The sequence below is a fragment of the Lagopus muta genome, chromosome 7 (genome assembly GCF_023343835.1).
Source record: "Lagopus muta isolate bLagMut1 chromosome 7, bLagMut1 primary, whole genome shotgun sequence".
Taxonomy (NCBI): Eukaryota; Metazoa; Chordata; class Aves; order Galliformes; family Phasianidae; genus Lagopus; species Lagopus muta.
In genome coordinates, this window is record NC_064439.1 from 50,672,112 (window position 1) to 50,686,508 (window position 14,397).

General features: G+C 38.6%; 1 protein-coding gene across 7 annotated transcripts in view; it reads left to right on the plus strand.

The window, feature by feature from the left end:
* Nucleotides 1-14,397, plus strand: part of HECW1 (HECT, C2 and WW domain containing E3 ubiquitin protein ligase 1) — a 244,083-nt gene that overhangs the window by 152,101 nt on the left and 77,585 nt on the right. For all 7 annotated transcript variants that reach the window (XM_048952248.1, XM_048952249.1, XM_048952255.1 and 4 more), the window contains one exon: nucleotides 4,623-4,792. In XM_048952248.1, coding sequence (XP_048808205.1) covers nucleotides 4,623-4,792 — 170 coding nt within the window. The remainder of the gene's footprint in view (nucleotides 1-4,622; nucleotides 4,793-14,397) is intronic.

Consider the following 14,397-nt stretch of genomic DNA (forward strand, 5'->3'; position numbering starts at 1 on the left):
TTTTTAAACTCAGATCTTTAAGAACCTCCTTGTGTAAAGGTACCAGCCAATGCTCTCTTACTTACATTATTATTTTTCGTACAGGGAAATGCAGTCTATTTATAGATCTGTGGATTTCTGAGAGCAGAAAGAACTGTTTTAATGTCTGTGTAACCTTTTGAATATCAGCAGTTGCAGAATCCCATTCAGTAGTTGATTAGTCAGTAATTTATTGTACGTTATCTTTCTTAATTCCCCTGTATTATTTTGCAGTGTTAGATATAAGTCTTCCTATTGCTGCACATTACTGTTAGATTTTTACAATTCCTTAATATTCGATTTATTGAAGTTTTATACCACTTGTAATACTGCTTAATTTGTTCTCGTTTTCCATACTGTGAATTCTAGCATCATGTACTACTGCATAAATCAAAATGGTATTTCCAAGTCAGTGCAAAATTGCTGTACTGTGACTGTTGAAATGTTATTTACTACTGGTAGCTGAAATAATCTCTATTCCTTTAAAAGCACATTGCTGAGAGGAGGTACTTCCATGCCTATTGCTGAATCTTGAGCAAGATGAGTTTTATTTTTCCTTCTTTTGATGCCACCTCTATGTCTCACATAGCTCAGCTCAGTGTGTGAACTTGTGCTCTCTGAAAGAGGTGATACTTGTTTTGGTAAAAATCTACACAGAGCTCACTGCAAAAGAAACACTGATGTGTTAGCTGTGACAATTACTTTATCGTACTGATAGACAACTGAATTACCAGTCCTGGTTCAGGTACAGCTATTGAATGTCATAAGCTGAACTGAAAGCTCTTTATTTTACAAAGTTGGAAAGGAAACATCTGTTTGACCTATCAATTGACAACCTAATTATTGTGGTGATGATGTCTGTGGCCTCCAGTGCAAGAAAAATGCGGAGCTGTTGGAGCAGGTCCAGGGAAGGCCTCGAGGGGGGTCAGAGGGCCAGAGCATCTCTGCTGTGAAGAAAGGCTGAGGGAGCTGGCTTGCTCAGTCTTGTGAGGAGAAGGCTCTGACGGGACTTCATTGCAGCCTTACAGTAACTAATGGAAACTTCAAAGCAGGATGACTTTTTATACGGGCAGATAATGATAAGACAAAAAGGAGTGGTCTTAAATGAAAAGAGGGGAGATTTAGATTAGATATGGGTGGTGAGGCACAGGAACAGAGAAGCTGTGGATGCCCCATCCCATAGCTCTTTCCATACCCTATTCGTCACTCTTATGCTCCATTTTTTTTCTATGGCACGGATCTAGGCCAGTACTTCACTATATCTGCATTATCCTCACAATTGTTTTGCTTATCACTATGATCAGAGAATCTCCTTGCTGTGCATGGCAAAATGTGACTGTCGTGCTCTCTCCTCTGACCTTCAGAAAGTTTAGTCACTTGTACTGAGACATAATCAGACCTGGTAACACAAATAGATTCCAGCTGTGAATTGATTAACGTCCCCATCTAGTTTCATGTTTTCCCACTAAACACACACAATTGCCACAAAGATACAATCTTCCTCATTAACTAGTCATCAGTGCCGGAAAGTCCGGGATGCTGTGTGAAAAATGAGTGTACAGAACGAGTCTTTACAGTGTAGACAGGGAAGTGTATGGCCCTCCTTAGGGGCAGAAGCGACATGCCTGCAAATGACCTAGAGCAAAGCTTCCTTTAGTCTGATCGAGATAGCCAGAAATTAGCATGTATGAAAGGCAAGCCCTGAAGTTGGAACAAACTGATAATTCCCTCTGGGCAGCAGCAGGCAGCACTTGCTGTAAGCCACCTGCATATAGAGAAGTGAGCCTAGCTGGCATAGGATGCACATACTTTTTTAACTGAAAGTCTGTAGCAGTGAAAGAATTGGCAGTTGCTGCCTGTACACCTGGATTGCTTCCTTCCATCAACTTCCATAAGAGAGAGGGCCTCACATTATCAAACTGATAGATCTGTATAACGTTTTTTACAGACTTATGAACAAATGGGAAACTGACATATGATGTATCAATAGCTTCTTTAGTAAACTGGCTAAAAATACACCTTTGAAAAGCATGGGTGAGTTATGTTGGTAGCATGTCCTCATGCCTTCATGAAATACACTAAAACTGCAGTGCACACCAACATAAATCTCAGCCATCTGGATTCATTGGTTTTACCAAGATTTGAATTCTGTTAATCCTAAATATTCAGTATCTTCCGAACCTTTGCTAAAGACAATACAGAGGAGAGAAATATTTTCATTTGTGGAAGTGGAACAAATGGTGTTCTGATCAGATGTTACACAGCAGTGGTAAGAGTGTACCTGAGTGTTGTAGTTACAGCAAGTTACAGCATTCGTCACTTCCATTTCAAATTAAATTGATTTCTTCTGCATATACACAGGTGTCAGTGTAGCATTATTCTGAGCTCTTGCATTTTCGAAGCTGATTTTCATGGTGCTCAGAATTTTTTGTGAGATATTTAAGTGCTATTTCCCTACTTGAGAAAGCTACTTCTGCTATCCTTGTGTGCACTGGACATTAAAAATAGAAGGTTCTGATATTTTAACATGATTTACTGCAATCTAAGCAAGAAAATGGTGCAGATAAAATTTCTCATGTGCTTAGCTAAAGCATTTTTCTCATGCACATACAAGAATCAGCTTACTAATTAGGGTTAGGAGTACCTTTACTTTCATGACTGTTTATTTCCCAAAAATGAAAAGAGTGATAGGTTATCAAAAAATATATATATATTTTTTTTTAATGATACCTAATATATACGTACCTATCAATATGTATGTACTATCAATTCTGTACCAGGTACAGGGTACAGAAAGATGGAATGGCTGCTCTTTGGAGGAAAAAAAAATCAAACATATATAGCAATAAATATTTCAGTTTCAAATCTTTTGAGGAAACATCAGAGGGAAAGAAAATCAGATCTGAGAGGTCTTTTCCTCCTCTCATATTTTAGCATTCTGACACTATTACACTGCTGGGCCTTGTCATTCATAGCACTTTTGCAATATTGGTTTTTATTTCTGGAATGCACTTCTAACAGTACAACTTTCAAAGCAAAACAGTTTGCCATAAAGGATTTCATCAGGGCTGATAGATTAGATACATGCTGCTAACAGAGATTGCACACTTAGAGGAGAAACCCATGTTATCAGTTTGAATCAGATCTTTTTCTTTGTGTAAAAATCTCCCTATAACCATGGTAATGCATGGGGTCAGCAACGTACTTTCACATGGGCTGTTAATAATGATATCCCCTATTTTTCATCTTTATTCATTAGAGAACATCAGAAGAATGAGATTTTTTAGTACAGTCAGTTTCTGGGCCAACAACTTTTGAACTATGAATTGTATGCTGGAAGATGCAATCAAAATCAACTTCCTTTTTAGTTTGCACATTTTATTACATTCCCTCTTACCACAGGTGAAGGAAGTGAAATACAACCTGGTGAATCTAAACAAAAATGCTGATGTTGGTGTGGTCTCAATTCACCTAGAATATCTTCTGGGAGTGCTTTCCATGGTCTCCTGTTGACTTGTTAGAACAACTCCGTGATTTGGATTTAATCAGTTAGAAGAGTGTTAAGGCACTGTTAAAGATAGTGTTTTGGAAACCTGCCTTAAAAGAAAATGTTTAAATTGAGTATTTAGGAATGCATCTAAGCAGTTTCAGAATATTTTTGTATAACACTTTGTACATCTTCAACACAGCAAGTGAGAAAAAGCAGCTAGAATGCATGTCAGTGCTTTTAGCTGTAAACAGATCTCCATGCAAAGAATGGTGGGAAAGTAGCTACTAAAATCACTAATAAAAGCTAAGTGCTTTATGTTTTCCTAGGAAAGCTTAGAGATGCTGGAAAAATGAAGGCCAGAAGGTTTAGTTTATAGCAGTTGAACCAAAACTAATGATAGTTGCAAATTTGCTTTTCATTGACTTCATATCAAGAAATCATATTAGACTTGCGTCTTTCAGCAGGATCTTAAGAGTAGATGTTGAAATAAGTGCATGGAGATTTTCTCTGCACAACTCAAATACCAGGGAGTTCTGCAGCTAGAAAGTCCCACTCAAAACTTGGACGTTATATACAGGAGTTTTCATGAATTAATTCAGGTAAAGTTGGCCCAGGCGTGGAAGGAAGCATTTTAAAGTGGAAAAAAAAAAAAAAAGTAAAATGGCTTCTCATGTAGAAAAAAAGTGATCTAAAAGCTACATTTCTTAGAAGTAGAAAACCGATGGTTAGGAGAAGTATCGTGATTGCCGTGTTTACATCATGAAATGAATGGATCTCTTTTTCAGAGCTTGTTTTGGAATTTGGATTGAACAATTGCTTAGCTCTGATCACTTTTATTTCGTTCCACAAGCTCTGATTTAGAAGCCACGTTACCCTGCTCAATCAGGGTGTAAAATTTTCAGTTCAATCAGATAATAAATTTTAAATATTAAGATTTGGCCTCATGTTCCCTCACAGTAAATACAATAAGCTTTTTGTTTGCTTGCTTGTTGTATTCTGACCAGGCTATCTAAATTCCTCATCAGTTCCCTGTCTATTTCTCCTGCTTTCCCTGATAACTGCCTCTAATTTGAAAGAGTAATCACTTTATTTTACCTTATTTAACTTCTTTCAGATTTCCAGGCTTTCGGTCTGAAGAAAGGAATGTTTTTCAATCCAGATCCTTATCTGAAGATTTCCATCCAGCCTGGGAAACACAGCATCTTCCCAGCACTTCCTCATCATGGACAGGAGAAAAGATCTAAGATCATGTGCAATACAGTTAACCCAATCTGGCAAGGGGAGGTAAGCAGTTGAGCCAAGACTTAAAACATGGAAACAACTTTGGCTATGGATTCTTTTCTTTAAGCTTTTTCTTATCTGTAAGTTTTTCCTTATCTAAATAGTTGTTGATCTAACCAAGTTTGATGTGTTTCATGGTTTCTTATCAGTACAAAAGACTTAAATAGCTACAAATCAAAATCAAAACTTTCAGTATGGGTTGTTCTCTGTGGATATCATTCATGAAGTTAATTATGGAAGGCAAATGTAACCCAGAATTGAAAAATATATTCTGATAACGTGAAAGATTGCTGCTAGATTGTCATAGTGTTCTTATACAGAGAGGAAACATTATATAAAGTAAAATAGTATAGCATGCAAATAAAAATCTGTGTTTGAAAAATATGACTGGTAGTATAAATTAAAATCAACCTTGGCACATTTGCCTATCACCTTGAAGAAATGCTCTCTAGTCTGCTGCTTGTTATTGGAAGGGCTTCATGGGCATTAATGAGATCTTAAGAGTTCAGTTGCTCCCTGCTGTTTTTAAATTACACCCAAAATGACAGCAATGTATAAGGAATCTCTGGAATTAAAGGAACCTGACATTAAGAGTTTGATTTACTGCTATTCTCTTTCAGACCAATATCTTCACTGCAGGAAAGAGTAGAAGTAAATAAATAGACTAAATTTATTCAAATTAAAATGTAAATTGCAGAGTAGCTTAGGAATAATTAGGTCAAACTGCATAGGAATGAAAGTTAGAGTGGGGAAGGAGATGAAAGAATTGTCACTGAATACTCCGTTGAGGAGGATGAATTTAAATTAAGTATTGCATCAGGTTGTGCTACAGGTGAACCTTTGTTGGGGAGGAGATGACACCTCGAAGCTAGTCTGAGAGAAAATGCCTTCTGCAGGACTTGCTTAAGTGGAAGGCCCTGTTGTGAGGCATCCACCAAGCAGTATCTTCTTTCCTGCCCTAAGCAACAGATGTGTCTGGCAGAGGTGTCCCAGGCCAGAGTTGCTGGAACTGGAGGTCAATGGCAGAAATGTTTCAGTAAAGTGCATAAGACACCAGTCTAGAGGTAAGCAGGCATAAAAAGGAAACTTGCTTCATTATGTGACACATATGGTGCATGTGATTGTGGGAGTTTACAGAAAGCATGAATGCCAGAAACTGATGCTCAAAGGACATAGGATGTGCCTGTGATCTTGCTGTTCACTGTTGGCCAGACTGAACTGCTGAGGTGACACAAACTGTTCACGTTAGAAAAGGGACATAAGCTGTGCTGATGGAGGCTGAAAATAATCTTTTTAGAAGTGCTCAATACTGGTTGGAAGTCTTCTTTTTTCAAAAACAACTTCCAGCCAAAGTAATGTGCTCTCACTTCAAGGTCTTTTTGCACTGCCAGGGGATAAAATAACCACGAAGAAAGAATGTGGCTCTGATTAAATGTCAAGGGTCATAAGATATGCTTGAGTTTGTGAGCTGACATTTCTTTTCCAAAGAGTTTGTCAGAAATAAAAGGAGAAACAATGAAATAACCTAATAAAGGATGGAGGAAAGGAAAAACACGCAGCTGAATTCTACCTCCTCTGCTCTCTGTCTGGTTTTCTTAATTGTGTGCAACCATGTAGCTTCTTCCTTTCTGTTGTTAGCTTTTTAGCCCGTAAGGAGTCTACAACAGCAGAGATGTCATTCAACACACTATCCATCATTTTCTTTGGCTGGTGTGGAAATGTTTAACTGCTTGTGCTTGGGTTGCAGTTTACACACATCAGCTGCTCTGAAGTTTTTGTTACAAAAACCCATACTGGCATATCTGTCACAGAAGTTCCTAGGCTTCTTCAATTTTATCCTTTTATACAAGAGAAGGAGAACTACAAACAACTGCCAAATTGTGGTGGTAGCTGTTTTTCCATCCACCTTTTTCACAACACTGGTGGATGTGAACACTTGAAATGAAAAATTGTGAGAAATCATAGTTATTTCATTAACTGCTTCCATCACAAGTCATTTTTCCCCAATATACTTTGGATGATGTGTTACTTCAGAATTGTGATTCTTTCCTAAGGTTCTCCATCATAGCCCACGTAAACAGAAGCTAGAAGACCTTTTTCAGTTTCTTTCTCTTATCTAATTAGTTTTGGCTCCTAAACTTGACAAATTCTGAAACAGGGAAATAAAACTTTAGAAATAACTACAAGCTCTTATATTTGTGTATGTTCTTGATTACCCTGGAGCAAATTCAGAAATGAAAGTGTTGTCTTAATTCTGTAGGACTTCACCATCAAAATAAAATCCTACAAAGCAAAAGAAGATGTTTCATTTACTTATATTCATTATTCATTTTGCTATTCCACCTCATATACTTATCAAATTGTTCTATTTGCATAGTAACCACCTGCATTAAAAGAACACTCCGAGAACACTGTGATACCTCAGGCAATATTTCATCAGTGTCATGTAATATTAATGATCTTCATTTCACAAGCTATTCAGATATTTTTCGACACTAGTAGCCCTGAATTAAAGCTATCTTGTATTGCACTGTTTCATTGTCCTTTATACAGGAAGGCATAACCAGATGTAAATTTCTTACTAAGAGATGAGTTGTATTTAACATTTTGACACTTGTAGCAACACTCAAGTGAAAGTGAGGTGGAAGCCTTCAACGAGAGCTGATCAGTGAAGCAGGTTTAAAACCATGTGGCGTCTTACAGTGGTTGAGAGGAGTCCTTCTGTGATTTTTCCGTGTTTTCCCATATGGAAGCATAACATCCAATTCTGCTAAGCCAAAGTGCTGAATATTGTAGTGTGCAATGACAAAAGCTAGTAAATATTCAAAGGAAGGTCCAGACTAGTTACTGATTGTGCCACAGCGTCTGTACAGTCAGTGATGAGAAGAAAGCAACTGTAGAAAATAAAAACAAGTTCCTTTCATACAGAGAATTTACTGCTGATTCACAGTTTATGGTCCAGCTTCTTTTCATACTCCTTGCTCTACTTTCAACGTGGCGCATTCTTTAACAGTATCTGTACTGGTAAACAACATAGATCTGTTAACATAGATGACATTCTGAAAAACAGCTGACACTGCACAGCTGCATCTATGTAATTCCTCTGCTATCCTCTAAAACATGTTGGGTGTATCCCAACAACCTGTTAGGGATGCTCTCTTACCTGTAGAAGCCCCATCCCACTTCTAGCAATTGGTTGGTGCAAGGCAAAACAATTGCCAGTGACTGTCGACAGTTGTCGGCAATGCATGGCTCTGTGACTGTATTTAGAATATTGATAATGAGATTCTTGGCACTGACAATAGCATTTATCTCAGCCTTTTCCCCATGTCTGGTCTTAAGTGTCAGACTGGACCAGTTCTATCACATCAGATACTCATTCATCAGGCACAGGTAGGAGGTACCCCTAACCTGTCAAGACTACTACTTGCCATCCATTACAGGCTATAAACAACTGAGGGGAGAAAAGATGTCAGCTGCAGGTGAAGGTGGTGGTGTGGATACATTTTAGATGTCAATGAATAAGAACAAACAATACAAAGAGCAGGGATCAGAAGCCAGGAAGGTTGTTGTGTTGCTGACCTACATAATGGTTTGTAGGGTTGTTGCCCCACAACCTCTTTGGCTTTGCTTTTCCATCTGCAACATAGCCTAGCTTCAGGAAAGACCTCCCAGAGTAATTTATAGCTTGCACTTTGTCTTTTTAAACTTAATCTACTGGGAAGAAACCACAGTATGGAAGGTATCTTTGCTATCCAGAAGCAAAATTTTGCATGTTGGACAATGAAAATGACTGTGACTACTCTGCTTTTTATCCATGTGTGCTGATATCGCCAAGGTCAGGAGTTGCCCAACATTTTAGTCTGGGAAGAGGGGGATCTGGGGAGACCTCAGTGCAGCATTCCAGTACCAAAGAGAGCTTATAAAAAAGTAGGAGACTACTTTTTACATGAGCAAATGGTAGTAGAAAAAGAAGGAATTGCATTCAATTAGAAGAGAGGAGATTTAGATTAGATGTTAGGAGGATTTTTCTTTACTCACAGGGTGGTGAGATACTGAAACAGGTCACCCAGGAATGTTGTGGATGCCCCATCCCTGGTGGCATTCAAGGCCAGGTTAGATAGGGCCCTTGGCAGCCTGATCTATTGGCTGGTGACACTGCTCATGGCAGGGAGGTTAGAACTACATGATCCTTAAGGTCTCTTCTAACCCAAACCATCCTATGATTCTGTGTCATCCATTTGACTTCAGTAGCGCTTGTTTGTATCAGAAATGTTTTGAAGTCAGAGTCACCTAATGCCCACTTATATAGAGAGATTGCTCCAAAAGTAACCCTATTTTCAATGTTATCACCACTAGGAGCAATGCATTTTTGCCAGTATTGAACAAAAGCCCACGCACTGCATTTGTAAAAACCTGCACCAGCGGAGATGACCCACCGTCAGCACTGCCGAAATGCATCACCCAGCACCTCACTGTGCTCACATCCACTGTTGGTTGCTAAATAAACATTCAGCAGGCATCAGTGGGTGTCAGTCTTTTCTGCCCGGAGAAATGCAATTCCACACCTGTATTTTATATACTCTTCCGTGTCAGATGCCAGTTTCTCAGATGCTCCTCTGCTACTATCTGTCACACAGCAACAAAATGTGATGGAATATTGATAGGAAGGTTCAGTTTCTACAGCTGTACCACCAAAATCCACCACTGATGTTGTGGGCCATTAGAAGGGATTTTGGAGCAGCCCACCAGATTTGCTAACAGTTCACTTAATTGCAAGGTCATAGTGAGCGAGTTGTCTTAGCATGCTATTTTGGGGTAAAACGTAACTAAATCTCTTCAGGAAGTGTTCTTTTGTCAAATCTTCTGTTCATCTAGTAGAACTGAGGAAGGTGAATGTTCATCACCTTTCTTCTAATACTGCTGTTAAAAGAATAATGACACTATTCACATATTGTTTCATGTTGAGACCGTGCATTTTCTGTCACAGTCTTTTGATAAATCCCCTCTAAGAAGATTTTATTTGTTAGTAAGCAGTGCACAAGCACGAAGTGATAGACAGTCCAGGCAAGCAGTACTGATCACTAATGATTTTAATCAACAAAACAAACTGGTTTAAGAAGTAGTTAATATACCTCAGTCTGGCTGGCAAATTCTGACAGTGGTTTGCAAATTAAGTACTTAACCCATCTGAACTTCCCTTGAGATCTATTTGTTGCATTTCCTTCTTGACTGTGACAGTTTTGTTAGAACCTGTCGCTTCTTCAGTTTTGGTTACTTACTAGTGAGTAGGGATAGAGCCAAGAGGAATGGCAGTGAGATGACTGTAAGAATTGGTTGTTGCAACTGTCCAATGTATTTAAAGCAGTAGGAATTGTTAGCTGTTAAATGACACTTTGAATTTCAACTCCAGTAATTCTAGCTCTGGAAGAGTGGACTGCCTTTCAGTAGGAGCGTGAGGATGCAAACCATCTAAACTCCTTGCAGCTTCCCTGATTGTTTCTTTGTCTCACCTTTTACAAATATTGTTAGGTTATAGCTGACTGCTTTATCACTCTGAAGATAGCTAATTTTTTGTGGTGAATTAACTGATGTGTGTAAGAAGTGTTCAGTATTCTGTTGCAAGAGTGCTTGAGAAACAGTAGTTAATGTGTCAGAATTGATAAACAGAATTAAAGTATTTTCAAACATGTAACTTGTACTGACTGCACCTCAGAGAACCCTCAACCTTTGAAAAATACTGCACTTGAATAAATTCGCATGAAATCTATCTCTTCAGATTACCAATCAGAAGAAGCAATTAATCAAGGACTCAGATGCTAGAGGTGGTGGTCTGGGGAGAGGGGGATTCTGTACTGCAGTCAGCAGGGATAGAGTCAGGGGGTCTGCGTGCTGGCTGCAAGACTATCAAGGTGGTATCAATGTAATAGACTGAGTACTGAGCCACTGATTCAAGATGCTTTAACTCTTTTTGAAATAATGGTATTATTATAAACTGGATGCAGATCATATTTTATCTGTTTTTCATCAGATTTAGGGCCCAAATCTAGATACTGACAATCCTACCAAGGCTTCATGTAATGCATTATTCCATCAGAAGTTCAACATGAAAAGAGCAACAGGAGTGTGACACTGATTGAACTTCCATTTTTTTATCGTTTAACTTAGATAGCCTTTCTCCCTCTTCTTCTGACAAATACAAACGCATCGGTTGCAGAGACAGGCAGGCCTTTGTACCTAAGCATAAGTCCAGCACAGATGATATGATATCTAAGTCCTGAATTCACTGTTTTGCCAGAGGCTTCAATGGCATTGCCTTGTGAGTGGCAGCTTCAGTGTACGATATTCCACTACACGTGGCCACATAAAGTGTAAAACAAATATTTCGCGAAACAGAAAAGCTGTGATTTTAAAGCTGCAGTCTGCTTTAGTATCCTGTGATGACTGCAGTGTGAAAGCCCAAAACAACTTTAGTTCTTTCAGAAATGAGTGGAAGGAGTGAGAAAAATTATCTAGGTTATTCTAAAACGTCATTCTTCCAGAAACACATTCTTATCACATCTTCTGCACCTAAAATACTATCAGTCTTGCTAATCTTGTGTTCCACCTATCCTATACTAATGAATTTGTAGACAGCATGAAAGAGATGAAAAAAGGTCATGTCTCTTGATGCACCATCAGTGCTTCATTTTTTTCAGGAGTTCTTTTAAATGTCTGATGTCTTAAGGCTGATATTAGTCATTTGTAAAGTGAAAGCCATCTTGCAAAACTATCCACTAGCCATCCGAGAAAACTCACGAGTCTCTTCGCCAGTAACTCTGAATTTTGTAGAAAACATGAAATGAACAGGAAGGGTCTTTTTTTCCCAATAAAGAGAGAGAGCAAATCTGGGGGACAATCTAGGAATTCAATATGTAAGGCCTTATCCAACTTTAAAGAAGTTCAATGTAAAGAGTTGGATGAAATGTTAAAACAGCAGCACAGTTTTTTTGCACCCTTTTTATTGTAGGAAAAGAAACACTGTGCCATGCCAGAATAGGGTACCACACAGATTCTGACACTGTGATCGCTGCTGAATCCAGGGGCAAAGACCTGCTAGGAATATTTGTTTGTAGGGTTTCTTACCCTTCAGCAGCAGTGGAGCTCTGTACCCTGTGCTGGTGACACTGCAATATTTTGTGCTGTCATTGAGAAGTACTGTAGTGAGTTTAAGAAACTGGAATTCTCTTCAAACTTATCCAGTTGCTCATATGAGAAGCACTGTGTGGGACAGAAGTGACACGCATTGAAGATTTTTGAATGGGGAGCAGAATAGTACAGATGGAGAGTGGTGAGCACCTAGAGCATGAAATTGTTTCACTGGAGTATTTGAAATGAAAAAGCCACTAATGAAATATTCATCTGAATGATTAAATCTATCTTCAGCCATCAAAAGTAATTTACAGCCTTTTAAGATTTATTTCTGCATATATTGTTCCTGTGAGGTGGTGGGCATCACAAATATATTCTGTTTAATTGTTTCACGTACTCAATTCCAAGTCAAGAGCCTGATGCTCTGTATCACCAATGTATTAATTTACCTACCTTTCACCAGATAATATACTGATTGTTCTTAGCACTTTCCTTGCACTTAACTTTTCTAATCAGTACTAGTAGACTTATTCTTTTCATTTTAGCAACTTTCTTGATAGTGTTTCTGAGAGCTCATCACTATGATCTATCCATATTCAGGCATGCAAATAATATTTTTGAAAAGAAAATATGGGAATTAATCATCATCATCAATTTGCTTTCTATGTTAACTATTCTCAGTCTCTAGAAATGTTTTGTCTTATGAATGGTTACAGATATAGTCTGTCAGGTCAGCGTTTGGAATGTATCTTCAGTTTTCACCATGTGTAACTCATACACAAAACTCCCACAAGATTATTCATGTCAAAGAAATTGATTGTCTTCATATTTAAAGTCATTGTTGGGTCTGGAAGAAAAAATAAACAAACAAACAACAGCAACAAAAAAACGTAAGCACTTAAAAGCAGCTTGCTCTCTGAGTCTTCCCTTCAGGTCTTACTCCAACATAAAGATAGCAGTGTAAATTCAGATCTACTGCTCTCCTCTGGTCTACCACGCTGCTCATATAAGTATATCAGGCTAGCCAAGTATGAATGCCCTTGGGTGAATTCGTACTGATGACTACTGATGATCTTCTTGTCCTTTATGTGCCTGGAAACAGTTTCCAGATTAGATGATTCAACTATAATTTTACAGCTCCTTCTTGTTGTTCTTCTACAAGATAGGAGTGACATTTGACTTCCCTAGTTTTTATGCATTTCTCTCAGTTGCCATAATTGATAAAAGATCAGTGAGAGTAGCCTCAGAATGACATCATCCAACTCCTCATCACATGTGGAAATCCCATCAGGGCCATGGACATAAGAATGCCCAGCTTGCTTAAAGATTCCCTGACCTGATCCTCTTCCATCAAGGGTACATACTCCTTTTGTCAGCTTTTCCTCCTGGTCTCTGGGACTCAGGATTCCTAAAAGCTGGTCTTGCTGGTAAAGACTGAGGCAAAGAACAGTTCTTTAGCTTTTTCCATGTCCTGTCTAACAAGGTCCTCTGTTTTACTCCAAAACCTGCCCACATTTTAGAGAAGATAATGAAATACAGGTTTCTTTTTCTTCCAGACATGAGTGCCAAGCATTGAACAGTGTAAAAGCAGCCAACCTTTTATGGCTAAGGTACAGGGGCTGTCACTTCTCAGAAAAGAAAGTGAAGAGAAAGAAAATAGCATTTGATAGTGATTTGGCTTCACCTCCAAAGAGGACAGTCTGATCTTAAAATATCACAATAAATTGCATATTTTCAAAAGTGATTGGTGACTCTTGAAAATGAATTTATCAGTTTTTGATTTCTAAAACCTTGCTGTTTTGCTGGATTTCATTTTTCAAAGGACAAGTGGCCAGTGCGTTCTCTAAACTGTGGGTTACTTGAGGCTCTGCAGGGTGAATGGCCTAAGCATGGGGCATCCACGTTCAGGGACTGCGTCTGGAAAACGCTGTCCATTATGGACTAAGCTGTATGGGAGCAGTGGGAGCAAGTGTTCAGATAATGGAAAACCAAATCATGTAAAATTATCACTATCTTACTGTCTCCGAACCCATTTATTTTATTTCATTTTCAATCTCAAACTGCATTAGTTTCCATATGGTAAATCCTTTGAGTTCTGCCACGGGACATATCAGATCTTAAAGGCTTAATTGTGCTTTCAATACACAGGTTGAAAGTGTCAGAAGATTGCTTGGGAACTGTGATCATGGACCAGAAGCTGGTCCCAAGCCAGTCTTGTGTATCCCCAAGTGCAACATGGTTGGCAGGTCAAATCAGAACAGAATTTGAATTTACAGATTGTATGAAATATCACTGTATTTGTATGCCTAAGAGGCACAGCTTTCTGAGGAAACAACAGACATTTCCTCTGGCTGATTCCAACACATGTTCCATGTGTCCACTCAGCTTGGCTGTTGAGAAGTGCTCTGGAAAATGTCAGTGTGTTTCTTGTGCAAAAAGACTGCAACTTGGTTCCACCTGGCATTACAAAAACAAAA